Source organism: Meriones unguiculatus, chromosome 7 (genome assembly GCF_030254825.1).
Source record: "Meriones unguiculatus strain TT.TT164.6M chromosome 7, Bangor_MerUng_6.1, whole genome shotgun sequence".
NCBI lineage: Eukaryota > Metazoa > Chordata > Mammalia > Rodentia > Muridae > Meriones > Meriones unguiculatus.
Window position 1 is genome coordinate 116553689 of NC_083355.1, and position 26730 is coordinate 116580418.

General features: G+C 57.2%; 1 protein-coding gene across 5 annotated transcripts in view; it reads left to right on the forward strand.

Moving 5' to 3' along the window:
* Positions 1–203: 203 nt before the first annotated feature.
* Aspg (asparaginase) overlaps positions 204–26730 on the forward strand; it is a 29105-nt gene continuing 2578 nt past the window's right edge. Inside the window, exons 1-14 of one of the 5 annotated variants that reach the window (XM_060388251.1) lie at positions 209–7797; positions 8327–8357; positions 8442–8525; positions 13375–13483; positions 14412–14523; positions 15976–16101; positions 17527–17610; positions 18347–18473; positions 21911–22023; positions 22813–22995; positions 23109–23222; positions 23701–23823; positions 24858–24953; positions 25169–25332. In XM_060388251.1, the coding sequence (XP_060244234.1) occupies positions 7723–7797; positions 8327–8357; positions 8442–8525; positions 13375–13483; positions 14412–14523; positions 15976–16101; positions 17527–17610; positions 18347–18473; positions 21911–22023; positions 22813–22995; positions 23109–23222; positions 23701–23823; positions 24858–24953; positions 25169–25332 (1541 nt within the window). In that variant the 5' untranslated portion in view covers positions 209–7722. Of the gene's footprint in view, positions 7798–8326; positions 8526–8635; positions 12365–13374; positions 13484–14411; positions 14524–15975; positions 16102–17526; positions 17611–18346; positions 18474–21910; positions 22024–22812; positions 22996–23108; positions 23223–23700; positions 23824–24857; positions 24954–25168; positions 25333–26730 lie in introns of those variants that run through there. The other 4 variants (XM_060388252.1, XM_060388250.1, XM_060388249.1 and 1 more) reach the window with 4 other exon arrangements.

Consider the following 26730-nt stretch of genomic DNA (forward strand, 5'->3'; position numbering starts at 1 on the left):
ACATCCTGACAGAGCTGGAGCCCACCATTCTCTCCCAGCATTCCAGCAGAGGGCCCCGCAGGAGGGTGGCTGTGCTCACGGTGTGTGTGTGTGTGTGTCCTTGTCTGCAGGAGGGTGGCTGTGCTCACGGTGTGTGTGTGTGTGTGTGTCCTTGTCTGCAGGAGGGTGGCTGTGCTCACGGTGTGTATATGTGTGTGTGTGTGTGTGTGTTTGTGTGTGTGTCCTTGTCTGCAGGAGGTGGCTGTGCCTACCGGTGCCTCCTTGCCTGCAGGCAGCTTCTCAGGAGATCCCATGGTACATGGTTCCCACCAGCCAATTCTTCCAGCTGCAGTGTGTCCAAAGAGACCTGAGCCTCAGCGTGGGGTGGCTGGGGCTCCGCGTGAGTGCATTCATTGCCTGTGAGTGTGGTCCTCAGCCAGCGCCCACACCTGTTTGTGTTTGTGTGCACGTAGGTACATATATGTGTTTGAACACAGGTATGTGTATGAACACACACATGCATGCGTGTGGGGTTGTGAATATGCTGGTACATGGATATGTGTCGTGTGTGTATGCAGGTACATGTATGTGTGTGAAGGTGCACACGCATGCTTGTGTGCATGTGTGTGGCTGTGGTGCTGGAAAACAGTCTCCGGTGTCACCGGGAGCCGGCCAGCTTTCTTGAGACACGGTCCCTCGCTGTTCTGAACTGGCCTGGTTGGCTGGGCCGAGGGGCAGCGAACCCCAGGGCTGCCTGCCTTAGCTTCGGGCGCTTAGCTTGGCTTTTATTTTGCGTTGACTGGGGACTGAACTCAGGTCCTGGCTCAAAGTACCTTACTGGCCAAGCTATCCCCCAGCCTGACTAGAGTTAGTAAATGTATAGTTCAGTAGCGTACACGAACATGGATGTGTGTTTTCGTGTGTGTGTGAGTGCCCTTGTCTGTACATGTGTATATGGAGGTTGTCACTGGGCATCTTCCTCTGCTGTGTTGAGACAGTGGACATGAAGCTCAGCGTTGTGGCTAGACTTGTCCAGCGAGGCCCCAGACCCCGTCTTTCCCTAAGGGAGGTGACAGGCCCTGTTGCCACGCCCGGCTTTCACACAGGTGCTGAGATCCGTCCTCAGGCATCAAGCCTTCTCCCCCTGAGCTGTCTCTTCAGCCCCAGGACCTTTATTTGAAACCCTGAACGCATTTAACACCCCTCACCCTCCGTCTCCCAGCCTGGCAATCGACTCTCCCTCTTCTGTCTAGTGTTTCACTCTGCTGGCACACGAACCCATTTGTGCCGCTGTGACAGAACACCTGAGAGTGGACAGTTTATAAAAAAGAAAAACTGACGTCCCTGAGACTGGAAAGCTCGAGGCCTGGTACCCTGGGAGGGCCAGGTCTCTGCGTCCACGATGGAGCCTTGAATACAGTATCTCTGTGCGGCAACAGAGCACAGGGAGCAAACTCCCTCGGCGAAGTCCTGTGTGGTGGCATTAATCCATGCTGCACTCTTCACTGCGCCTTCGATCTCCAGCGCACTTGGGTGTCTCTGGAGCCGGGCCTCATGTTTCTCTGTGACTGCCTTGATTCTCTGAACTCTGTCCTAGGAGTTCCAACTGTGGCAGGCTCTCCCTCTTTCCCATGTCCAGGGCGCACAGGGGGCGCTTCTCCCTCCAGCCCTGGCGGTGGCCACGCCCTGGCTCCAGCTGTGGACCAGCCGTCTCCCTGGCGGCTGCCAGCGGTTCAGGGTGTCCGGGTTCCCCACACTTTATTTCCTTTTCTTTGTTTTTGGTCTCTCTGCTTTTATTGTTTTACAGTCCTGCCCTGGGGTGCGGTTGGGTGTGAGGCATCGTCTTCTTGGGTGTGTGTGCCACAGTGCACAGATGGGCTCAGTTCTCTTCTCCCGTGACTGCGTGGGTTCCGGTGCTGGAACTTGGGTCCTGGCGATTCAGTAATGGTCAGTGCTGCTGAGCCCTATTCTGCGCGCTTGGGGACCATGTGTGTCACACTTGGAGGCATCTGGCGTTAAGTCCAGCTATCTGACATTTTGGTGACATTTTAGAGTCTGTGTGTCTGGACACCCAGGTGTGGCCACGCCTTAGCAGACAGAGCCTCTGCACACCTGCCCTGCACTGGGTAAGCCACCTTTCTCCTCTGGCTGCTTTTTGTTGATGCTTTCGGTGTCACACCCAGACTGGACATAAACTCTAAGCCCCTCGTCATGTTGTGTTCTTCTGTGTTCTCCTAAGGGCCTCTTCAGCGTAAATCCTGTGTCCAGATCTTTAGTGTACTCTGAATTAAGTTTTATAGATGGCTAACTATTTTATAGACTTGTGTGTGTGTGTGTGTGTGTGTGTGTGTGCACGCGTGTGCAGGGACACCATATGTACCCAGTGCTCATGGGTTCCTTGGAGCTGGAGCTATAGATGGTTGTGAGATCCCTGACATGGGTGCTGGGAACTGACCCCCGGCCCTCCCTGAGCAGCCAGTGCTCTTGACCACAGAGCTTTTCTCCAGCCCCAGCCCTCCCACTTCCTTTCTTTTGGCCTCATTATTTTTAATATGTTTTGTTATTGTTTGTTTTTAAAATTTGGAGTAGGCTCTCTCCATGTAGCCCAAGCTGGCCTCCACCTCAGTGTGCAGCCCAGGCCTTGTGGTGTTTTTACAGAGGAGAAGCCTGGTGTTTTTGATGGTTTGCTTTGTGGAGTCTGAATTTTTGTAGCTGGTGCCTGGTGTCGACTCACTAGGACAACCCGCTGCAAACAAGCCCTTCTTTGTTTTCTTCTGGAAACTTCGTAACTTCAGCATTTTCACTTTGGTTTGTAAGTCCTCGCTAGTGTTTGTGTGGGGGCTGAAGCTTTTTTTTTCCCATGAGAATGTCTTTTGTAGACTGCTGCTGGGGAGTTCTCTGCCTTGCTGAGTGGTGTGTGGGTGCTGGAACGCCCCCATTCCCCTAGAATTGCTGGGTTCTGCTGCTGCTGCTGCTGCTGTGGGTCCGGGATCTGTGGGGCTGCTGCAGGCTGCGGCTGCTGCCACGCTGGGATTCACAGATGCAGAGATTTGGGGGGGGGTGCTGGGTCGCTCAACAGGAGTCCCAGCTGCTGTGTTCTCTGGGACTGCTGAAGGCTCCCAGGGGCACTGGCCTTCAGGGAACGCTGGAGCCCACGGCTGACCCCTTGAACCAATGGCTGCATACCGCCAGCATGCAGCATCTCAGAGTACCCGTGCCACAGGGGGTGGGCTCCACTGAGTCAGTGGGCCCAGCCCACCCACTCCCCTCTCCTGCTGAGTGGGCCATCCCTGTGTGAGAGCACCTCCCTCTACAGACCTGTGCCTCCCTCACACTGCCTAAGTGTGGGCTGAGCCACCTTCTGGGCTGCAGAGCTGGGAACCTGCTGTCCTTTGCCATTTCTCCTCCCTGTCAGACCTTCAGTTGAGGGTGCTCAGGTGTCCCTGGGCCCCGAGGCTTCCTGCCTTCTCTTCCCCATGCCTCTTCTCTTGTACTTGCAGCCCTGCCCAGGCCCCCATCAGCCTGCGTTGTATTCATGCTTCCTCATCGTCTGTGTGCCTCTGCTCCTCCCCCGCCCAGTAAGACAGCACTTGTCTGCTTCAGCATCAATTCAAGGCTCCATGGAGCAGATTCCTGTAGGATCCACACAGACTTGGCTCTAGGCAGTCACCACAGAGGCTGCCACAATGGAAGGCTGGAGACACAGCACAGCTTGGAGGACCTTACCTGTGCTTGGTGGAGGCTGTTCTCAGGGCTTCCTGTGGACAGTGGTCTGCCCTGCGCAGGAGGCCCCTGTGCTTCTCCCTGCTCACCTGCTTCCCCTGGGGTGGGTAGGGGTCCCCAGGCAAGGCACTGTGGGAGTTTCCGGACAGCAATAGCTCTGGAAGTGGACTGCTGATTACTGTTCGTGTGGAAGCAGCCTGAGAACAAAGAGCTGCTGGCTGGATAGTGTGGGCAGTGGTAGCCAGCCTGTAGCGCCTCTGGGCCTGCAGCGCCTCCTGCACAGAACGCTTTTTTAAAAGGTGAAGAAGCAGCAGAGACCTGACTGTGAACCTGGAGCAGCTTTTGGTGGGCTCTGCTGCTGCTGCTGAGAGCTTCGAGTAAAGCACTTCCTAGAGCTACAGATTTGTTCTGCGGTGGGACGGCTCCTGGTTGGCTTCCCAAGGAGATGCTTTGAACTACGGTGTTTGTCAGAGTTGGGGGCTGGAGGGGTAGCTGCTCTCCCAGATGACCCGGGTTCAATTCTCAGCACCCATATGGCACTCACAACTGTCTGTAACTCCACTTCCAGGGACTCTGACTGACACCCTCACATAGACATACATGCAGGCGAAACACCAAGGCACATAAATTAAAAAGATAATCTTAAGGTTGGTAATGCAATTTATAAATACTTGAGGGTTCTAAAGAAAAATGTTTTAAGGTTGGTAAATGCAAGTTATAAAGGTTACAAGGTCTAAGGTGATTTAAGGTATCTTAAGTAAATAAAAAGGCTTAATATTTCTTCCTGTTATGCTACTGTTGTTATGCTACTGTTGTATTGACTGTCCAGAGCTTTGATCTTTATTAATAGGGCTCTAATTTATTAATATGACTCTGATACAAAAACATTCCACTATACCACTATGCCACTATTATGGTCCTAAGCTCAAGATTGTAAGCCTCCATAAAGTCTATGCTTACACTAAAGTTAAAATCAAGTGAGTTTCCCTTTTACTTCATAAAAGGCTTTTGCCTTTTCAGAGTTCACCTTAAAAAGTACTTATGCTGTTAACACATATGTATGTCTACTGCCTTTTTCTCAATGCACAGTACAATTGTGATACTAACATGTCTAAAGTTTTATCTCCTTCTTAAACCTTAAAAGTAATTCTTGTAAGCTGTAGAAAGTCCACCTAAATCTACCTCTCAGGACAACTGGACTCCAGATAAGTACTGCACTTATTGCCTATCTCAAAAGGTAGGACTCCTCCCTTTTCCCTGGTTTTGGGACTTCCTTTCCTGGCTACCAGACTGCTATTTACTGCATGCAACCACTGGCTGGATTGGTGAGTTCTCCTTATTGACCAGCCACTAGATTGGTGAGTTCACTCCATTTTCTCAGCATAAACGCCTCTCTTGGTAGGGGAAGCTTGACCACAGAGCTCTGGCAACTTCCTACTATCTTTTGAGATGGAGGGACCCCCCCCCCCAGCCATAGCCTTAATTGTCTAGGTTTGACCCTCTATGCTGACTTTCATTTTCGGGCCACACTCTCCCCTGGGTGGTACACCCCCTCTACAGGTTCCTTCCCCCACCTTGCTTGCACACACGCTCGCTCGCTCATGGGAAGGTCCCTCTCTCACATGGTTCCTCTACTTCTCTGCCCCCAGTGGAAGATGCTCAGATGCCCGTCCCTCCAGACAGGCTGGAGAATTTCAGGTTTCTATACCTAGTGCCAGCTGGCACCAGGGCCTCTAAGTTTACACGCTTCTGTAACCAAACCTCACCTCAATGACAGATCGAAAACAAAGCCTTCTTTAAATATTGCCAGTGACTGGGTAAATAAAGGTCCCCAGGTAGACAGAGGTTCCCATGTACAAGCCTCATCGATCCAAACCTTTCGATGTATTCCTACAGGATTTTCTCCCTACTCAACTTTATCTTTTGCCTATATATGTGTTTCAGTGTCCTGCCAGACACAGATGTTTCCTATAGCCACAACAGCGCCAAAGCAGCTGCAGGTGTTCAGCTCTGACCTCACAGACTTCCAACAAGCTGGACCTGCACCTTCCCTCCCAGCCATGGGTGTTCTTGCAGACCTGGGACAGCATCAAAGCAGCCTATTCTTCCTGGACTTGGCCAACATTTCAGCCTTTTGACCTCCCTACAGCCCCCCCAGTGTCAGCAGGAAGTAGCCAGGAGAGAATCTACTCCCATTATTCACTTGTTAACAAAAGGCTGAAGTGGTGTGCTTCAGGACCAGGACAAGCGGCTCCAGGTTCTCCCAGCGTTCCCCAGTTCCTACCTGTTGCCTTGCATGGCTGGCAATTCTCTCTGTTGACAACCCTCTACCCTAAATTTTCCAGGGCAGAGGCTTCCCTTACTCTTGACCTTACAATCTGACCATTTTGTTGCTATAATTCTTCTCTCTCTCTCAACCTCTTGCATGACAACCAAGAGCTGCTTCCAATGAGCCTAAATTTATATACTTTAACTTACCTTATAAAAGGCAGCCCAAGATCCCCATTTTTAATTATAGAAAAAGGGAGGAATGTTAGTATTTTGGAACACAAGCTGCTTCTGGGTTGCCCAGCAACCTGTCATGTGTCGTCAGCCAGCCAGGTGACCACACCTGGAGGGCGTGGTTACCTCCTGACTTAAAGGGCCCACCCTGACACGTGGTCCCTCTCTTGCCCTCTCTCTCTCTGGGGTGCCCCCCCTTTCTCTTTCCCTTTCCCTCTTCCCCTAATAAGCCTCCCACGTGGAACCGATCTCATGGCGTGATTTGTGAACCCGCGTGTAACCTTCACAGACGCACGTTTCCCAACATTCCTACGTTTCCTAACACCATCGTCTGCTGTCCCCTAGGCTCAAACAGTGGCTCTTCATCTCGGTTTGTGTCAGTGGCCTCTGGAGGGTGTGCCATGGTGCGGGTTGTTGGGCCCCCCAGGAGTCTCTGAGCCGAGAGGCCCAGAGTGGGTTCTGGCTCCTGCTGTTTTCACAAGCACTGGGTAGTGCTGCTAGGTCGAGGGCTGCAGTTTGATTACTGCGCTCTGGAGAAGTAAGGGCAAAACCAAAGCGGGCGGGGCAGAGCGGAGTGAGGAGGGCAGGGCCCAGAGCTGAGTCTGCGATGCAAGTGTTCAGAGGTGGGCATTTGAGAGGTGACTGGTCCTGAGGACACTGATCTGTAGAATCGATGACTCCATTTGTGAGTTCACAGCTGGATGGGCTTGGGAGAAGGGGTGGGGTACAGGTGTGGCTCCGCGGTAGAGAGCGCATTTAGTATGTACATAGCATGTTCCCTAGTACTACAGAAGACAAAAGTAAAACACACACACTTTGCTGTGCCCCCGGGCCTCTCCCCTTCTGGGCTGGCAGGATTAGAGCAGCTTGCACCCATAATGTTCCTTGTTGTGGTGTTTGGCCTTATCACAGGCTTAGAAGTAACAGCTCGCTGAGCACTGACTGAGCCCTCGGAAACCGTGAGCCCAGACAAATACCTCCTCCTTAAGGTGACTTCCTTGAGTGTTTTTCACAGTGACAGAGAATTAACTAACACAGGGTCCTTGGCTGCCCGAGTTTTCTCAGCCCTCTTCCCAAATGGCTCTGGCTTGTGTCGAGGTGACAACAACCAGCCGATGTTGCTCTAGCCTTAGCCATGGGTACCTGCTCCCCCTGCCTGGCGCCTCTGTCCTCTGCTGTGTTCTGCCCTGACTCTTCACGGAGACCTTGGCCACCGGTGGAAACATTACCGTCTTCCTTGCATACTCTTGTTTACAGCTGCCGCTGTCCCTGCTGTAGCATGTTATCCATTGCTGTCTTGTCACTTGAAGGCAAACTCAAGAAGGACAAGAGTTGTGTGTCCAGAACAGGAACTTAAAGATGTGTGACCAAGCCAGAGAATGCCTCAGCAGCAAATGGACACAGAGAAACGAGAGCAGAACAGCCGTGTCGGCTGTGACAGTTGAGTCACCCTGGAGCCTGTGTGGCCCTAACTTCTGAGCTGGGAGATCAGCAGTGACGGCCTGCTCCGAGCCAGACATGGATCTTGAACTCTCAGCCTCTGGACCTCTGAGCTCCCAGCAAGTGGTCAAAGGCAGGAGAACACAGACCAAGGTCTGAGATAGCCTCACCTTTGCCTAAGGCGGTCTGGAGGGGACATTCCTGGGGGTGGTGCTCACTTCCCTCTGACGGGTTGGGTCTGCTCCAAGTTCAGGAGCATAGTAGGGGGTGCTGTTTGCATCAGGCTCTTGGGAGCCTGCCCCTGCAGCTCCCTGCCTCCTGGTACCTCTAGATCACAAGTGAGTGCCAGTCTCCTGGAAAACTCGCTAGCTCACCCTGGCCTTGAGAAACTCAAGGATTGTGTGTAGAGGGTCTAGAATGCAATGCTGGGACCCCAGAGTTGCAAGGCCTGCTGGGATAGGAGAGTGACCCTGACTGGGTTTTCAGAGGTCCTTGGCCTCTGAGTTAGGTAAGGCAAACCCAGAAAACCCGCCCCTTTCGTGAGGCCCCACCCACCATGGGCTCAGCCCTATCCAGACAGACCTTCCCCCCCCCCCCACCCGGCGGTCCGCAAGTGTCCCGCTCTGTACTTCGAAGGCGACTCCTCCCCCACCCCTAAGTCCAGCCTACCTCGGATTTTCAGCTTTCACCAACCAAAGGAGCCCCAGCCTCCAGTAAGCCCCACCCTGCAGGCTCCACCGCTTCCCGGTCTTGCTTTCCCTTTGGCTCTGTCCCCACTGAGAAGACCGCTGTCCCAGGCATGGCGCGTGCTACTGGACCTGTACGGAGGCTGCTGGCCATCTACACTGGCGGCACCATTGGCATGCGGAGTGAGGGCGGAGGTGAGTCAGTGTTCCCATGCCCTAGGTAGAAGGGCCTCTGGGCGGGCCACTGGGAACTCTAGGGCTCTATCTTGCAAGGGGAGACTGGACCCCTCCTTCTCCTCCGGTAGGCAGCTCCAGTGACTGGAAGTCGGAAGCTCGGGCTCCCTGGAAGGGGTGAGGGGCATGGATAGCTCTTCCTGCCCTGAAATGGCCCTGAAGCCACGGGACACAAGGACAGAGGAGGGAACTGGGACGAATGCTCTGTTCTGTGCCCGGGGCGCCTGGAAGGATGCTTGGAACATTCCACACCCTCAAGCCTGTGAAAGCCTTAGGGTGTGCTTGCTTCCTTTGCGGTAGAGACTAGCATAGCATCGGGCAGAGCTGCTTGCTTGCTCTCTCCTTGCAGAGAACCCTTAGCTCTCTCTCCCAAGCTAAGGGCCAAGCTGGGCTGTCTTCAAGGAGGTTGGGCACCAGGGTTAGGAAGACTGTCCTCTGCCACATCCTGCCGCCTTGGGTTGGGACGTCCTTGAGGACACCCCACTAGCATGTGAGGCCATGGCCAATTTGCCTGGCCCTTACTGGAGTGATGGACAAAGCAATGACACCCATCAGGGAGCTGAACCCTAGAGGGTCAGTTCCTTCCAGTGGGCCCCAGGGTACGGTGTTGGGCCGAGTTGGGGCTGCTCTGAGAGGTGCCTTTGCGAAAGGAGTGGCTGCAGGAGTGAGGAGGAAGTGTGGCCAGACCAGGAGCAGCCGTGTGGAGGGAAGGAGAGAGGAGCCAGCACATGGCTTGGCTTAGTGGGGAGGCTTCAGAACTGCCCAGAGCAGGGACTGGCCCCACTGCTTATTGCTTAGAGTCCCCTCTAGGCTTGACACATGGGCAGTTTCAGTCTTCTTGAACACAAGCTTAGGGACAAATGGACTCTGACCACAGTCCCACCTGTGGCGACACTGTGCCCCCTCCCCCTGGATGTTCCCCTGTGTGTTACGCTTCTCTAAGAGGCTGCAAGGGCAGGATGGGTCAGCAAAGGAAATACTTTGATGCCCAACACCTAGGTACAGTGGGATGTGGGTTTTCAGATGGGTAGAGGTCATCCAGGACCCTTAGGTGCCTGCTCCATGCTCTGGGGTGAGCAAGCCCTGGGAAGAGATGGAGACCAGCAGGCATCTGCCCTGCTTTAGAAGCCCCTTCCTCAGGGCAGACACTCCCCCGAAGAGCTCAGGGAGGCAGCAGTCTTCAGACACTGGTGGAAGGGCAGGCAGCACCCAGGGCACTATCTGAGGGCTCTGCTCCCTGGGCAAAACCCATCCCAGGTCTTCATGGGACCCCACAGCCTTCACGGGACTCTCCAAGGCTTGCAGCTACCGACCTTTTCCCTCTTTAGAACAACTTTAGGGAGCCTTGGGCTTAGTCATCAGGGGACAAGGGGGAACTAGAAAAGAGGTCTGGCCTTTGATGCCCCCGGAGGGGGATCTGACTGCATGAATGAGCCTCCAGTGCTATGCCTTGGAGCCTTGGGCCTGCCTCGGGTGTGTCCCTGGTTCGGATACACAGGTGTGAATGGGCACCTTTGCTTTCTATAAAGGAAATGGGTTTCCCAGAATGAGGCAGAACCCAGGGCAAGGGGAGCTGGGTAACACGTAAGCCTGGAGCCTGGGGCTCAGGCGTCTGTGTGCCCTGCTGTGGGGGTTGCTGAACTGTGGGCTGCAGGCCCTGCCTGCCCTGGATGGCCCCACGGCATGAATGATTAACCAGCTTGGCCCTGCTTGTGCGGGTCCTGGCCCCTGGTGGGTGGGAGTGGCCGCTTCCGCAACAGAGAAGCTGTTTATTTTGACGCTGTTAGAACAGCTCGTGTGTCTGCTGGTAAACAGTGCCCAACACCGTGTGGCTAGCTCTCTACCACCCCTTTCAGGGTGCTGTGGAGACATCACAAGTCAGAAACTGTGTGTCCAGTGACTGCAAGCCTGTGGCCACGTGTTCAGTGGCATCTGGGCACCCAAGGGCTTCCTGTGCTAGCTAGGGTACTTCTCGCCTGCTGCCTACCACAGGGGAGTTAAACGTCTGCGCAGGGTAGCCAAGGCTTGCCCCCTGCCCGGTGGTCACAGTTGGCCCCAGCTGTAGAGTCAGGGCAGGTGGGATGGTGTTCAGTGTGGCAGGTGTACAGGCCACCAGGAGGTCCCAGGTGTGTGTGTGTGGGGGGCGGGGCTCAGCATTCCAGGGTTATGGCCTCCGTGGGAAAAGAATGCAGCTTACAAATTCAGAACTGGGAATGAAAGCCAGTGTTGGAACACTGAAGGAAATCACAAACTCTAACTTGAAACACTGTCGTGGAGCCTGGAAACATGGTCTTTCTGGCAGCTCAGCTCCTGCCTTCCTTGGCTGGTTCTGTCACACTCTGTTTCTGAGGTCTTGTCTCAGGATAACAAGATTTTTAGTTTCTCCCCAGAAAGAAAATCATAGGAGAGTTTAGCTTTCTTTTGTCTGGTTTTAATGCTTCCCAGGTGCCCTCCTTCAGGGTGGGGCTCCCAGGGCCTGTACCCTCTCGGTCCAGCCCATGATTACCCCACCACAGGGTGCCTTGTGTCCCCAGGGGCCATTGTCCATGGTCAGAGGCAATAGTCCAGCTGTAGACAGAAGAGCCTTGCCTGAGACAAACACATCCATAATGGCCTAAGTGCCCCCCCCCTTCCCCTTCCCTCAAGCGGAACTGCCGAGTGTCTGTGGCATTCCAGTACCACCTGCTGTCCATGGTGGCACTGAGTGGTGATCTCAGTGTCCTGAGGTTGCCAGCAAATCTGCATTGAAAGCCTCGGGGATCCGCCCCTCTTTCTGGGGGCACAGTTTAAAGTCTCAAGGCCTTAACAGAGGAAAATTCTCCCTGCCTCCTCCAACTTCTGCTCGTTGCCAGGGTCCTTGGTTTGGGGCCACATTCCTCCTGCCTGTAATGAGACAGCACCTCCGTTGGACGGCCTCCTCTCTATGTGTGCCACCCACAGGTGATGGCCTTTAGAGCCGCCTGGCAATCCAGCGTCTTCTCTCCCTCTCTGGCTATCTGATGCAATCATCCTCCAGAAACTTGTCACAAAAGACAAATGTCACAGGTTCCTGGACTAGCATATTTGGTGACTTGGGTGGCTCCTGAGTGTGGAGGCTGATGTCCCCCTCACAATGAGGGTGGCTCTGGAGGCCCATGGGGCTGACACAGGGTTCATCTGTTTTCTGAGCTCTGTCCACAAAACATTCTGTAAGAGACAGCCACAGCAGCAGACAACAGCAGCAGCAAACTACAGCCAAGAAGTTAAAGGGACTCCGTGCCAAGCCAGGGGGTGTGTAGAGATAGGGAGATGCCCAATGAACCTGGGGACATGGCAGTGGTGGAGAACAGCCTCGTCGGCTCCAGTTCTGCAGGGCTCCTGACCTGCACCTGGGAGGCAAAGAAGCACAACTGACCTGTGCTTTACTTGGGACCATGTTCTCAGGAACTAGATCTAGCCAGCAGCAGCAAGGGGCTGGCAGCCAGAGCTGCAGGCTAGCTGGGTAGGGGAGACGGGAGTGACGTTACCATAGGAGGGGCTGGCAGGGGAGGGCCGGCTGCAGAGCTCAGGTGGCTCTGTCCTTAGACTCACGCCAAGAAATAGGATGTAAAGGTCTCCAAGAGTATACCCAGGGAAGGTAGGCCCCGGTCGGTGGTAGGCTCTGTGTTTACCATGGCTGGTGGTGTCAGGCTGAGGCAAGCGTCAGGCCTGGTCTGAGGCAGGTATTTCTCTGAGGCCAGCAGGTCTGCAGGCTGCTTCAGGGGGTGCTGCAGGGCCGAGCCCTCACCTTGATGCCCCTCGGCGCCAGCTGCACGTTCTGGGTAAGTGACTGGCAGCTTGGTTCAGGCGTGGTGTGTGGGAAAGGAAAGCCTGCTAGGCCCACTCTCCTAGCCAGAGATAGGGGCTCCTCCCCAGACCCCCCCAGAGTTGCCCATGTCCCCCCAGCAGCACCTGTAAGCACGGGGTCTCACGGCAAAGGGACTGCAGGCGTGCTCAGAGAAGAGGCAGAGGGGGCCTGGCCTTGAAGATGGGGTCTAGGGCAGTGGTTGGGAATGAGCCTGGTGGACGAGGGTCCCTGCAGCAAGTGAGACCGAGCCCCGTAGTAGGGGCTTGGCTGCAGACCCCAGGCAGCAGGCGCACTGTGACCGTCCAGTGCTGAGAAATGATCAGGCTGTGGGAGGACCGTGGTCCTGGGAACAGTGATACAGCGACAGGATGGGGTCCAGCCAGCAGAGGTTGGGCTGTGACCAGGTGGCGCCTGGGACCGACACGCCACTGCTCAGGCGCCTCTCTTGGGGACCTTTTTGTCTTTGCTGTTGTGCCCAGGCACCAGGCCTGTGGGGAGGCTCTGTGTCTGAGGAGGTTACCCAATCTGCCCAAGGTCACAGAACTAACAGAGGGCAACGGCTGCGACTTCAGTCCTGGTTTCTGGGAGCCTCTGCCAGACTCTGAGTCGAAGCCGGAGAGGACCTGGCCCCACGGACCCCTTTTGATGGGGTGTCCAGACACATTTGATACAAGCAGAGGCAGAACAGGTGTTGGGAGCTTCTGGGACTGGCTAGGTTTAAGATTAGGATTCACTCAGGAGTCAGCTCCAGAGGAAGATGCCCAAGCGATGAAACTGTTGCCTACATTCCCAGGGGTCTTAGTGGCAGCTGTGGCTCAGCCCTTGGCCCGTGACATCTGTAAGAGTCTTGTCTGGCCCAGCTGAAGCCTGGTCCCTGACCGAGTCCAGAGCTGGATACCCAGGAAGCAGGGAAGGGTGTTTGCCTGGGGGAGTTTGCTACGGCCCTGGTCTGACGCCCACACTTCGCTTGGACTCTGCCTGCAGTGCTGGTGCCTGGGAGAGGCCTGGCTGCGGTCCTGAGGACTCTTCACATGTTCCATGATGAAGAATATGCCCGGGCCCACCGCCTGCCCGAGGATACGCTGGTGCTGCCGTGAGTACATACTCTTCCGGGCTCCGGTGATGTGCAGCTCTCCTGGGGCTGAGAGAGCGGGAGGGTGCAGCCGCCCGTGTCCTGGGACCTCCATGTGAGCCATTTGCATGAGGCAGCTCTTGACACCTCTTGAGTTCATGGGCGTGGGCCTTCACCTTCTACTGGAGGTGGGCATGCACACTGCAGCATGCCAGGGACTTTTCCTCCTCTCCTCCCCGCTCCTGAGCCCGAAAGGGCGGGAGTGGAGGAAGCCTGCAGCAAGCACGCTGAGGACACCCCTGTTTAGGTACTAAGCCCATCAAGAGAGGCTGGCCTCACCCAGATGGCCTCTCCGTCCTCGGCATGGCTGTCTCGTGCATCCTCCCTGTCCCAGCTGCCCTATGCCCTCGGTGGTGAGGTAGATTCCTGCTCCACCTGAGCTGGTCTTCACCTCTCTCTGAGCTGGTGTAGGGAGTGTAGTGGAGAGGCCAGCTGGTCTGCCTCTTGATGATGCATGCAGTCTCTAATCCTGGAATTCCAGGTGGAAGGGGGGCTGGACTAGCCACCCACGCTTACCACACAGCCCCTTTCACCTCTGAGCCCCTGCTAGGTGCAGCCCCACCCACATCCCACCTCCCAAGATGCCAGCATCCCAACCCTTCCTAGGTGCCACTGTTCCGCCCACCTGCCAGCCCTGCCCTAGGTGCCACAACCCTACCCACTCCACAGCCGCTCCCAGGATGCCACAGCCCCGCCCACACCCCAGTCCCACCCCGGATGCCACAGCCCCGCCCACATAAAGCCCCACCTGCACCACAGCCCCCGCCCACGCCACAGCCCCTCCGAAGACGCCGCAGCCCCGCCCACACCCTAGCTGGAGAGGGCAATGGAGGTGGGGTCTTTGGATCAGGAAAAAGGCAGAATGGGAGACAGATTCTGCCTCCTGCAGCCCGGCCAGCCCTGACCAGAGGATCATCTACACGGTGCTGGAGTGCCAGCCACTCTTCGACTCCAGTGACATGACCATCACTGAGTGGGTTCAGATTGCCCAAACCATAGAGGTAGAGGGTGGGAGTGTGGGCAGGGCAGAATGTGGGCCTGACAGGGCTATGAGCCATGGGCGGGGCTGTGGAGTTGGGGGGGGGGAGCAGAAGGATGGTGCGGCCCTGAAGGTGGGACTATGGCTGTGGGCGGCAGGTCCTGAGGGAGTTGTTGTGGAAGGGGCTGGATGTGGAGAGGCAGGAGTATAGGAGGAACTGGGGTATGGGAAGGGCAAGGTTCAGAAGGGGCTGGATGTGGGTGGTACTGGAGGGCAGGGCAGGGCTCCTGCAGACCACTGGGCAAGGGAATAACTATGGGCTTGTGGTAGCCATTGTCTTCCTGGGACCTGGCAGTAACCTACATGGCAGCCTCAGGAAAAGGCTGGGTCCCGGGCCTCTGGCACTGCGCACAGTCTGAGGCCCTTTCTGTCATACGGGTAGACACTGGTTGCTCAGACAGTTGGCCTGATCCAGTTAGCACTTTGGTGGGGTATGTGGGGGCTGACTGACTTTGTGGGTCTGATCCCCCCAAATCCCAATCTTAGAGGTGCCTCTCAGTAGATTCTGCACCCAAACCTCCGTCGCAGTCTTTGGTACTGGTAGTTGTAGCATCAAGGGCTGCTTTACCGTGGAGCCATCTCCTTCAGCTTTCCTCTTCTCCCATGATCCCAGACCGAGTTTTCAGGAGCAGGCCCAGCCACAGCTCTTCTTACTTGCCTCCTTAAGAAGCCTCTGCCACCCTGGATAGGGTCCAGAGGCTCCTACTGCCAACTCTGAGCTGCCCGGTTCAGGAGCCCGGCCATTAGTGGGCACTCTCGGGCTATGTTGTGGTGGCCCAGGGAAGTCTTTCTCACTTGTGAGGAAGGGTCTCTAGGCTAGGTCCAGATGGTATTACTCTGTCGTTAAGAAGGGTAAGTCGCATCTTAGCCTCATGAAGGCTTTTTTAGGGCCCTGCCTGGTGCTCTTCATAACAGGGACGCTAAGCAGCTGTACCTCATCCGGCCAGCAGAGGGCACACGGCTCCACGAGACTGCCTAGCTCCTTTGGTCTTTCAATGGGTCAGGAGGTTCTGACACCCGCAGAGCTTCTTAGGCCTCCCAACTCTTGTCTTGGCAGCCATAACTTTGGCCAGCCTGCCACCAGGAAGTGATGGTTAGAGTGTCCACCGTGGCCACTTTGCACCTGAGAGGCACCAGCTGGAGGTCTGGGGAGCTGTTCCTAGCACTCTGTAGAGTCCCTGGGACCCACATTCCCTCATTCTTTGAAGCAAGCTACAAGTGGGTCTCCAGGCAGAGGCTGGCCTTCCAGAGGGGGCCTGCGGGGGGGATGGATTGGTGCCAGGCCAAGACCTCTACCAGCACCCCAGGCTTCTCCTTTCCCATGGCCTGTGAGGAGTCACCAGCCTGCAGTGTTCCCGGGAGAAGGCCTGTGGTGGAGAGACCTGGCGTGCCCTGAGGTCATCCTTTCCAACAGAGACATTACACACAGTACCAGGGCTTCGTGGTCGTCCACGGCACGGACACCATGGCCTTCGCCGCCTCAGTGCTTTCCTTCATGCTGGAAAACCTGCAGAAGCCGGTCGTCCTCACCGGAGCCCAGGTACCGTGTGCTGCAGCTCTCAGTCCTTGGACTCGGAGAGCTCTGGGGGCCACAGGTCTGGGCCAGGCCCAGGCTTCTTGCTCAGCAGCTGCTTCTGACACCATGCCTGCCATGTGCTGTCAGTTAGGGTGTGTGGACACTTTAAGTGGCAGCCATGCCAGGCCATTTCACTCTCTGCTCCATGAGCTCCTACCGATTCCAGAGGCGGGAGGCCCTCGGGCTCCTGGAAGTCCTGTCCATTAAGGGTACCCAGAGCCTAGCCCCCTACAGCTGTGCCGCGCAGGGCTTTCTTTCTCTCCTCTTCTCTTTACGGGGCTTCATGTCTGCTGGTCACTGCCACCACCAAGGCTCGTCATGGTAGATGCACAGAGAACAGTTTCCGGGGAGCCTCCCTCATCCCCCTCGTGTTTCTCTCTCTCTCTCTGATGTTGTCCATAGCAAACCTCACATATGGCATCTCCTCCTCTGGCCCTAGTCTAGTGCACCCCCCCAACCAAAGCCAATGGAATGCTGTGGTAAACGACTCTATTTGAGTGAAGTCTGGCTTGGGGTTCCTGTTGCTACCCAAGCCTTTCAGAACCCTCACCCTGGGGCAGAGGCCAAGGCCTCTACCAGCATCTGGGTCCCTTTTGGCACAACCTGGGGACACCCCAGCAGGTGGGAGTGGTGGCTCAGCTGTTCCCCATTGGAAACCCTCTTGCCAGAGTGCCAGGTAGTGTTGGCAGTAGTGGCTCAGTTGCCCTGGCTCGGCCTCTCCTATTTCCCAGAGAATCACATGGTACAATAGCCCACTCTGGGGAGGCCTGTGGCAAATCATCCCTAGCCCTCATTGTTCCCAGGGGGAAACTGAGGCTCAGTGTCCATAGGTTCTTCCATACTCACACTCCAAGGGAGGAGCCTCCCTCCAGAGACGCTGCGCTGGCCACTCCCAGCTGACCACTCTCCAGGCAATCCTCTTAAAGACCCTGGCCTCTGCGTATCCACTTGTGTCCTCTCGGGCACTGCTCAGCTGCTCTAGGCACTGTCTGTGGCATATCTAGGGGCACAAGCCAGACTTCCCCGCCCGCCTCAGAAAGGCCTTCCACCCTGCATGCCCTGCCTGGCCCACAGCTCTTGCAGTAGTGAAGGGGCTGGACTCTGCAGCCATGTGGGCGGGCCAAGACTGGACTGGGTGCCTACTGGTTACTTAGCTTTGGAGGGACCCAGATGAAGGGGTCAAGATGCCCCGGTGCAGGCTGACATTGTCAGAAGGAACGTCCACGGCTGACAGCCTCGGGAGTGGGCTAAGCACCCCCATATGCCACTCTCCAGCCCAAGCCCGCCTCATCTCCTCTCCCTGGCTGGCTCTGACGGGTTTGCCTAGAGCTGGAAGCTCAGTGTGTCCTGGGTTCCCAGGCCTCAGCCACCCCTCTGGCCTCTCCCCAGGTGCCCATCCATGCGCTGTGGAACGACGGCCGTGAGAACCTGCTGGGGGCCCTGCTCATGGCAGGCCAATACATCATCCCTGAGGTATCTGGCCCGGCTGCATGAGCGGCCTGGGTGGAGGCTGCCACCCAGGTGAATGCCCGGGACCTTGTGGTCATGGCACGCATTGGGACCCCTAGGCCAGGGGTCGGAACAGTCTTGAAAACATTTGTTTCCTCCCTTTACAAATAACACAACTGTGAAAAACCTGGAGTTGACAAAACCATGGAAGGAACGCTTCCCCCCTCCACCAGGTCTTCTGTTGTAAATATTGCACACGTGTGTTATATAGGCATGCAGAAGTCCATGAAAATGGGCTGCGTCCACCCTGAGCCTGGAGCCTGCTGTGTCCCTCCACAAGGGCTCCTTGTGTCACCTAGGAGAACAGGAAGACAGGACAGGCCTGTCCTTCACGGACAAGGCCAAGAGCTGCTTCGTCTTTGGCATTTCCCTGGAGATTGGCGAGGTTAGGGTTGGGAACTATGGAAGAGCAGCAGGCAGGTGAAAGGTGGTCCCCCAACCTCCCATCACCTCAAGGGAGTCCTGGCGTCACTGGCTCCTTGACCATGGGGGCTGAAATCACCAGGCCCAGTGGAGAAGCTGGCTGTGTGTCCTCCTGCAGCCTCTGTGCATTCAGGGCCCAGAGCGCCTCAGTCTTCCCTGGGCGGTACTGGCAGCAAGGTCACGTGCTTGCTGCTCACCTTGGAGGTTTGCTTGTTGATGTTGGGTTTGGGAGAGGGGGCCAGGAGCCAGCTCTGAGCTGTTGCCTTGTTCTCCACAGGTCTGCCTGTTCTTCCAGAACCAGCTCTTTCGGGGCAATCGGACAACCAAGGTGGACGCTCGGAGGTTTGCAGCCTTCTGCTCCCCCAACCTGCCCCCTCTGGCCACGGTGGGTGCAGATGTAACAAGTAAGAGGACCCGAGAGCGAGAAGGGAGCTTGTGTGGAGGTGACCTCCACTGTGAGCATAGGCTCAGAGCGGGGGGAGGGGAGGGGTGGGGTGGGAGCTGGCTCTTGGGGATTCTGTCCCACCACGTGACCGCCCCCCCTGAAGAAGTTCTTCTCTGAGGCAGCCCGTGGCTCTGCAATATACATCAGTCCTTCTTAGAATCTAGCTTTTTTGTCATATAACATGGCTTGTAGGCGTTCCTGAGGGTCCTGGTTCCAGAGCTTTCGTAAAGGCTTAGCCACTCCTTACCCTAAGTGTAGGGTGGCTTCCAATGCCACTCAGGCCTTGACTCTAGTGGTCCCCAGCTTTTCACCATGGATACATATCCTTCTATGAGCCTGTGTCTCTCTGAACTCAGGACAACTGTCACCCCAGGTCCTTCTCTGGCCTGCCCTATCCAGCTGCAGAGGAGGTTTGTACTGGCTGCTGCTCACTGCCCTCTGCTCACTGCTTCCTTGAGCCCAGCTCACTGCCTGATAACTGAGAGGCTGCCCAGGTTCTGGTCCCTGCCCTTCCGCCTTTGGAATTCTAGGGCCTGTCCTGGGAAGGCTCTGGAAGGGCTGGGCTTCCATGGGCGTGGTTAGGTTGGGCTGCTCCTCTAGGGCCAAAGCAGCTCTTCTTGTCTGACAGGGTGGCTCTCCGGAGGGTGGAGGCAGCCCTCACCCACACCGTGCTTCTGCCTGGGCACAGCAGGTCCTGTGGGTGGGACACAGCATTGCTGGGACCTGCAGGTGTCTGTTCTTGGTAGTCTTCCTGGGCATCAGAAGCTGTTCCAGATTCAGGAGGAGTAGAACCTCCAGAGAAGGCAGGGCTACTTCCTAACCACCCCCTTCCCCTCCTAGGCAGAACTCCAGGGGCTCAGCTCATCCTGGGCCTCCCTTTCCTGCCACTCACCCCAGAATCTTCTAGGCAGTGAGAAACTCCAGGCCCGGACACCAGGGACTCTGGTGTTCAGAGGTCCACTTGTTACCGGGGCCTGGACCTGTTGAAGCCTTGCTGGAAGAGCCTGCGCTCTTGGCGCTTGTGGGTCCAGCTATTCGCGCGTGGTGGCATTAGTGGCTTAGGGAGGGCAAGCTCAGCTCTCTAAGCCTGAGTCACTCCTTATCTGGGCTCTGGATTGGAGCTTCTCCTGTGGGCAGAGAAGCCGTCACCCTGATCCTAAAAGTCTCCGCCACCCTGGGACACCTGGCCTGCAAGCCCAGCCCAGGACTGCTTCCCTAGCCCAGAGCTGCGGCTTGCCCGAGTCCCGGCCCAGGATCCTGATCCACCATCCTGTCTGTGTGGGTGTGTGGGAACCTGCACCCGCCCTCTTGCTGTTGTCAGGCTGCCCGGCCGGTTCTGGCATCTTGTGTGGAGAAGTACGGGTTCTGCTCAGGGTGTGGCCGATAGGGCCCTGGGGAGGGGCAGTGGGGCTCCTGCAGAGCATGCGCCTGCCTCCTGCCAGCCATCCACAGGACAGAACTCTGATGATGCTATGGGGCGCGGGCCTCTCACAGGCTGCCACTGACTGCTCTGCGTTTACTGTCAGGGAGGTGCGGGGGTTGGGGGACCATCCTTGGTGCTGGACAAGATACAGACTTCAGCGGCTCAGTGTGCTCTGCCCTGGCACAGGGACACGCTGCGCTGGGGACAGCTAGGTCTTGCTGGCCCTGCCCATTCCTGTGTATCTTTATGATCTCCCCCCCCCCCTCCTTAGTCCTAGTTCCTTCCTTCAGCTCTGCCTCTGCAGGGCAGGCCTCCCAGCCCACCAGAACAGAGGAACTGAGGGAGGGAACCACTCTGCAGCAAAGGGCCCCTCGGTCTTTCCCACAGCTTGTGGTCTTATGCTATACCTGTGGTACACAGCCGTCAAACTCGGTGCCCTTCCCTGTCCCCTGGAGCCACCTGCCTCCCAGAAGCAGCAGGCCCACCTTAGACCCTAAAGCCGAGGGTAGAGTAGACTACCAGGTCAGGCTCTCAGTAGAACACAGCAGGGGCCATTGAAGGCTTAGCCACTGCTGCCTTCCCTCTGTGTCCCCAGAGGCCCCGAGGGGAGGACGGAAAGATTCTGAGGAAAGACTTCGCGGCTCATCAGGAGGGTGGCTGACCATGGAGTGGTCCTTTGTCTCTGTGCAGCCCCCTTCTGCAGCCATAACTCTTCTGGTGGCAGTAACTTCCCCCCCGCCCCCCAGCCTTATCTGTCTGCCCAGCTGAGATGCTCGTCTCTAAATTAAAGGACATCTCACAGGGCCATTGTGTCAGCTGATGGATGCTGTCGCTGGCGGGGTGGGCAGCCGATATGGACCCTACTTTTTCTCTCCTGCTCCCACCCCACATGCCTCGCCCTTCAGTGTGTGTCCACAATATTATCTAGTGGCTTATCACATGTGACTTCGCTGGCACACACAGCAGCCAGACCTCCTGAGTTTGTGTGTCCAGCACAGGGCTAGGAAGATGGCAGGGTGGGCAGTCTTGGAGGAGGTGCCTAGCTCTGTGCTCCTGTCCTGGCTCTGTGCCTGGCTTATGTGCATAGCACCTCAAATGAGACCATTCCTACCTCCAGGATTCAGTTTTCCCAGGAGGGGCTAGAAGATCTCCTAGGGCTTTTAGTACAGGAAAGTCACCAGCATCCTCTGTTGGGCTGGAGGCTTCTGGGTGCCAAGGATTCAAGAAGTTCAAGGGATAGCCCACCATGCTTGTCCCTGCCCATGTGGTTGGCGCCTGGGTGTAACCTCACAGTGGCCTTTGGTCTGATGACAAGGTTCTCCTCTGCAAGGTCCCTGGCATGACTCTGCTTGAGGAAGGCTGACCCCAAATTCCCACCCCTCTCTGCCTTCCTCTGGCCTGAGATTCTGCCACTACCCAGCCTGGATGTGTGTGTGGGATGATAGGCATTGCTAGGCCCAGAATTTGGGGATAAATTAGATAGAGGCTTTCTTTCTTTGAAGGCGTGGGTTGAGAAGATCAATTAATTTACCAGATGGGCAGTGGGCATAGAAGGTCCCCAGCACCCAGCCAGAGAGCAACAAACTAGGCCATCTGATCAGACGATGCTCCTGGACGATGTGGAACCAGCAGACTGCTGCTCCAGCCTTTGCACCCTCCAGTCCCTTTGCCTGCAATGCTGTCTCCATCCCACACACTTTCCTTCAGTCAGACTTGGTTTCGAATTTTCCTTCTCCCTCACCTGTCAGCCGTGATCCCCAGCCCTCTGCCCCATCACCCTTGTCACCACTGCCGGGCTGTTGATCTTTCTCCTAACATGGGCTTGCTGTGGAACCTGGCACCGGCCTGAGGAGACTGGGGATTTGGTTCCTGGGGGAGGATGGGCAAGAGGGTGGACATGAAAGACTGGAGGTGGGTTGGGGCCTCAGCTGCTCGTGGCCTGTGCAGCTTTCACACTCGGCCTCTGTCCTCAGTCAATCGCGAGCTGGTGAGGAAGGCCAGCGGGAAGGACCATCTGGTGGTTCACAGCAGCATGGAGCGTGACGTGGGCCTTCTGCGCCTCTACCCTGGGATTCCTGCCTCTCTGGTAGGGAAACCTCAGAACCTGCTGCCCTGCACTGCTCTCTATGGCTCCCGTGCCCTCATGCCCCACAGGGCTCTCTGATGCTATGGTCTCACTTCCCTCTGTCCCAGGCCTTTCTCTGGACAAGGTATGGGGGGAAAAAAGGTGGCATGCCCATATGGGCAGCCTTTCCCCCTCAGTTGGGCTCCGCTTGAAGGCACAAAGCTGAGCACCTAAGCTGAGTGTGGGCTTGTTTGTGTACACACCTGATGACGCCTGTGAACACCTGGTGCCACACGTAGCACGTCGCTCTGAGGCTGGTTGGGAGTGGCCCCAGGGCTCTGCCTTCTCCTGGTCCTGTTTTCTTTTTAGGCGGGTCTTAGTGTGTAGCTCAGGCTGGCCTGTTGTACTCCTTCCGCCTCACCTGCTGCTGCATCTCTCTCTGCCTTTTCCTGTCAGCTTGGTGGGCCCTCCCCTGCCGCCTATCCGCAGCCTCTCACTCAGGGCTGTCTGGTCCTGCCGTGACTGTGGTGCCTCCCTTATCTGTTACGAGAGAGCTGTCCTCTGTCCTTGAATGCAGCTGTCCAGGCTGTGGCAGTCTGGGCAGGGCCCCGTCTGCGGGCCTCCAAGTTTCGGAAGCCCGGCTTCTCCAGGCTAACACTGGAGGGGTAGGGGAATATCCAGGCTTAGCTGTCCCGCGGTCAAAGAGAACCAGGCTACCTTGAGAGGGAAGGCAGACAACTGGGAAGCCTAGGATAAGCCCTGCTGCTCGGGCCAGCTGGCGCTCCCCCAATCTGTGTCCCACCTGCACAGGTCCGGACCTTCCTGCAGCCCCCACTGAAGGGTGTGGTGATGGAGACCTTCGGCTCTGGGAATGGGCCCACCAAGCCAGACCTCCTGCAGGAGCTGCGGATGGCAGCTGAGCAGGGCCTGATCATTGTCAACTGCACCCATTGCCTTCAGGGGGCAGTGACTTCGGACTATGCATCTGGCATGGTAGGGGTGGAGGATGGGCCCGGGAAGACGGAGTGTGTCTGGGTTCTGTTTCCCCTTTGCTGGGGACGTCCCTGAGCCAGCCACCTTTTCTGGCTTGTCTGTCCCTCCCACAGGCCATGGCAGGAGCTGGCATTGTCTCAGGCTTCGACATGACTTCAGAGGCTGCCCTGGCCAAACTGTCCTATGTGCTGGGCCAGCCAGAGCTGAGCCTGGACGACAGGAAGAAGGTGCGTGTGCCGTTGGAGCCCTTCTGTTCTCAGCCGCGCCTGCTGGCTCCTGAGAAGGCCGCAGGAGTATTTGTGCCTCTGTTTTGGAAGTGGACGATAGAGCCGGTGCTGACTCAGTTCAGCACGCCCTTATCTTTTTCTGTGGAGCCTTGGGTTCTCAGTTCAGCACCCTCCTGCTCAGCCTCTGTCACCCTGCCCTGCTTCCCTTCCCTCAGGTGGGACTCACTCAGGGCTGCCAGCCCCTGGCTGAGGTCTTAGGAAACCCAGAGCCCTGGAGCTTGTAGGAGGGAGGGCAGCATTAGCCTTCTGTGGAGCCTGTGGGTCACACTCAGCCCTTGCATGGGCAGAACGCACAGGTGGAGTGTCAGCCCTGGGCAGGCCCATCTCCCTGCTCTGCCATCTGGGTGCTCCCAGCGGGTCTGGACTCCCTGGTCCTGGGTGTGCTAAACCCACCAGCCTCCATGTCCTTCTTTCCTAGCTTCTGGCCAAGGATCTTCGTGGGGAGATGACGCTGCCCACAACGGATGAACGCCGGTCCTTGCTGCAGGATGGCATGCTGGGCTGCAGGGTGGAATGGCTTCTCAGTCTGAATGGCGGCCAGGTACTGGCTGCAGTGTGTGGGCCTGAACACCCTCCCGGGTCGGATGTCAGGACCCGCCATCCATCTACTACCACTGCCGTGCTGGCATAGAAGGAGGGCCAGAAAGGAGGTGTGGGTGGGTGGTGAGGATTTGGAGGGAGGGTCCATGTGCTGTGTGGAGATAAAAGTGTCGAGGGCAATCATCGGGGGCTGCTCTTCTCAGGGCGAGTCCGTGCTGGCTTGGGCCCAGACTGGGGTGAGCCTAAGCAAGGTGGGGGCACCGTCCGGCTTGGCTGCTGAATAGTCAGGGGTGATGGGGTCTCTTCAAGATGGAGCTGAGGGTCCCGGGCCACACACCTGCACCTTGGAATGTGGTTTAACCTCCGAGTGTCTGTCCCTCTGCCCTCCATACTCAAGTGTTCAGACCCTGGAGGGGGTGGGGAAGCCGAGGCCCCAGCATGTGGCCCCAGCAGAGCTGCCTGGTGAGCCGGCTGGCTAATTGCTCCATGCTGGCTGGGGGTGGCACCTGTCATTAGGGTGGCTGTGTGATGATGATGATGATGATGTTCCCGGTCCCTCTAGGGCCAGGCTGGCCGGAAGCTGTGATTAGGCCGGCATGGACGCTGGGCAAAGTGGCACCCCTGGGCAACTGAGTGCTAGGGCAGTAGCCCTTCCAGGAATGCTCTCCCTGAGCACTCAGGCCCTGCTGGTGTGTGTGTGTGTAGGGGGGGTAGGGTCCTGCCCCGTTTCCCATGCTCTCTCAAGGAACAACTGTGACTGTCTGCAGTGGAGGCAGAAAATGAAACATCTTGGGGTTCAGTGGCAGTCCATTGCCAGCAGAGAGAGGGGGCCAGGTGTAGCCTGGTGGTCTGGTCTTTGGGGGCAGGTGGGCTTGTGGGTGGGCATGGGGGCTCCCGCCAGAGCCCTTCCCTACTGCTCTACCGTGAGGGGAGGCGGGGCTCTCACAGTCAGGGGCTGCCAGCAATGTCTGCTCCTACCCTGTGAAGATTCCTCAACGCATAGCAGGGCCCATGCTGCTGTTGCCCTCCCATTAGGAGGCTGATGCCATGAAGGATGTCCTGATGCCCAGCCTGGCCCTGGCTGCAGCTCATGCTGGTGACCTGGACACTTTGCAGGCCTTTTCGGAGCTGGTGAGGCCCCCACTGAGGGAAAAAACTCGCAGTCGGAACACTTGCTCAGGGACCCTCCTGGCCACACCGGACAGTGGCACTGCATGCATCCCAGGGGCCTGGCTGGAAGTGGGCGGGTGACTGTCAGCCCCTCTTCATCCTTCCTAGTCCTCCGTGTGGCTCACCCGCCCCTCCCTATCCCTATTTTGAGGTTGTGTGCCCCCGTGTCACCCTAGGGTGGAGACCTGAACCTGAAGGACTACAGCGGTCAAACCCCGCTGCACGTGGCTGCGCGGAGGGGCCATACTGCGGCGGTCTCCGTGCTGCTGCAGAGGGGTGCGGATGTGAATGCCCGCAATGAGGATGGCCAGAGCCCGCTGCTGCTGGCTGTGAGGGGCAGGTACCAAGGGCCTGGGGGTCACGGTGGGCATGTGGGCGGGGCAGGCGGAGAGGGGGCACTCGTTTGATGGGAGCAAAGATCGGATCATGAGCAGGCGCCAGTGATAAAGGCCTCTTTCTGTGGGGCCATCTGAAAGGGCTTCATGGAGGAGCTGGCCTCAGAAGATGATGTCGGCAGTGACTAGGAAAGGAAAACACCACTGGAAAAGCATGAGGCGCTCCTGGTGACCCCTAGTCAGCCGTGTGCTCCGAAATCTGGCAGAGAAAGAGCTGGCAGAGGGGCTGTGACAGGCACAGGTGTCCTGGGGGAAGGTCCTCAGCTGGCCCTCACCCCATGTGGAAGGGTGATCCTGCCTGACTGGGAATGCTGCCCACTTCATCCCACCTCTCCAGCCCTGCCAGAACAAGCCCTGCCCTGGAGACGCTAAGAGAGTGGGCGTTTGGCATTACCCAACAGCCTGGGAGAGAAAGAAGATGGGACCCCGTGGGTGCCCTCAGGCCCGCCAGCCAGAGGGTCTCACGCAGGAAGGCTAGGCTACAGTTGGGTGTGGCCCAACTGGTGTCCCTCTCCTAGAGCTGAGAGCAGCGTCCGGTGCAGAGGGCATGTGGGCAGTGGTGTGTCCTCCGGTGACCCCGACTGCCAGTAAATGCGGAGGCAGCTTGGCGTGGTGTGGCGTGACCTGCCAGTCAAGGCATCTCCACCGAATCAGCTTCCCCTGGGCTTCTCACAGCGCAGCAACACACGCCCGCAGACCCTGTCAGGGGTGTTAGGGAGTGGGGTGCTTGTGAGCCGCTCGGGATATCAGATGGTAGTGTCCAGTCCTGGCCCCTCGCCGGTGAGACGCCCTGGGGTGCCGAGGCAGAGGCTTCTTTTCAGAGCAGGTCTAGGATGAGCTACCTTGGCCCTGCTTGATCCCCCTACCCCAACCAGGCCGCTCCCCCTCCAGGTGTAGCTCGGCTACGTTGCCTCAGGAAAGGGCTCTGGGCCCAACTCGACCCCACTGTTCATGTTTGTCTGCCATAGCTCGTTCCCACCCTATATCCAAGGGTGGAGTTGAGGCACAACTGACTGGGTTTCCTCAGAGCCTATCCTGGGCCTTAGCAGAGGGGTCACTTCAGATGTGTGACCCAGTAGGGACTGCCTGGCTCAGTGCAGGAAACAGTCTTCTGGGGTGCTACCCCCAGCTGGGGCAGGAGGCCACCCGCGGCGTGCAGCTTGCATAGAGAGCCGTTCAGTCGGCTGACTAGCACCTTATGACCCGGGACAGCCACTGTCCCCGGACATCCTGTGAAGGAGCCTTGGATGAATGATGGCACCCTACAAAGGGTCATGGGAGAGTCCTTGTCTGGGACTAGGATATGGGTGTCTGGGTGGGTACTTTCTGATCCTGCCCCCTCC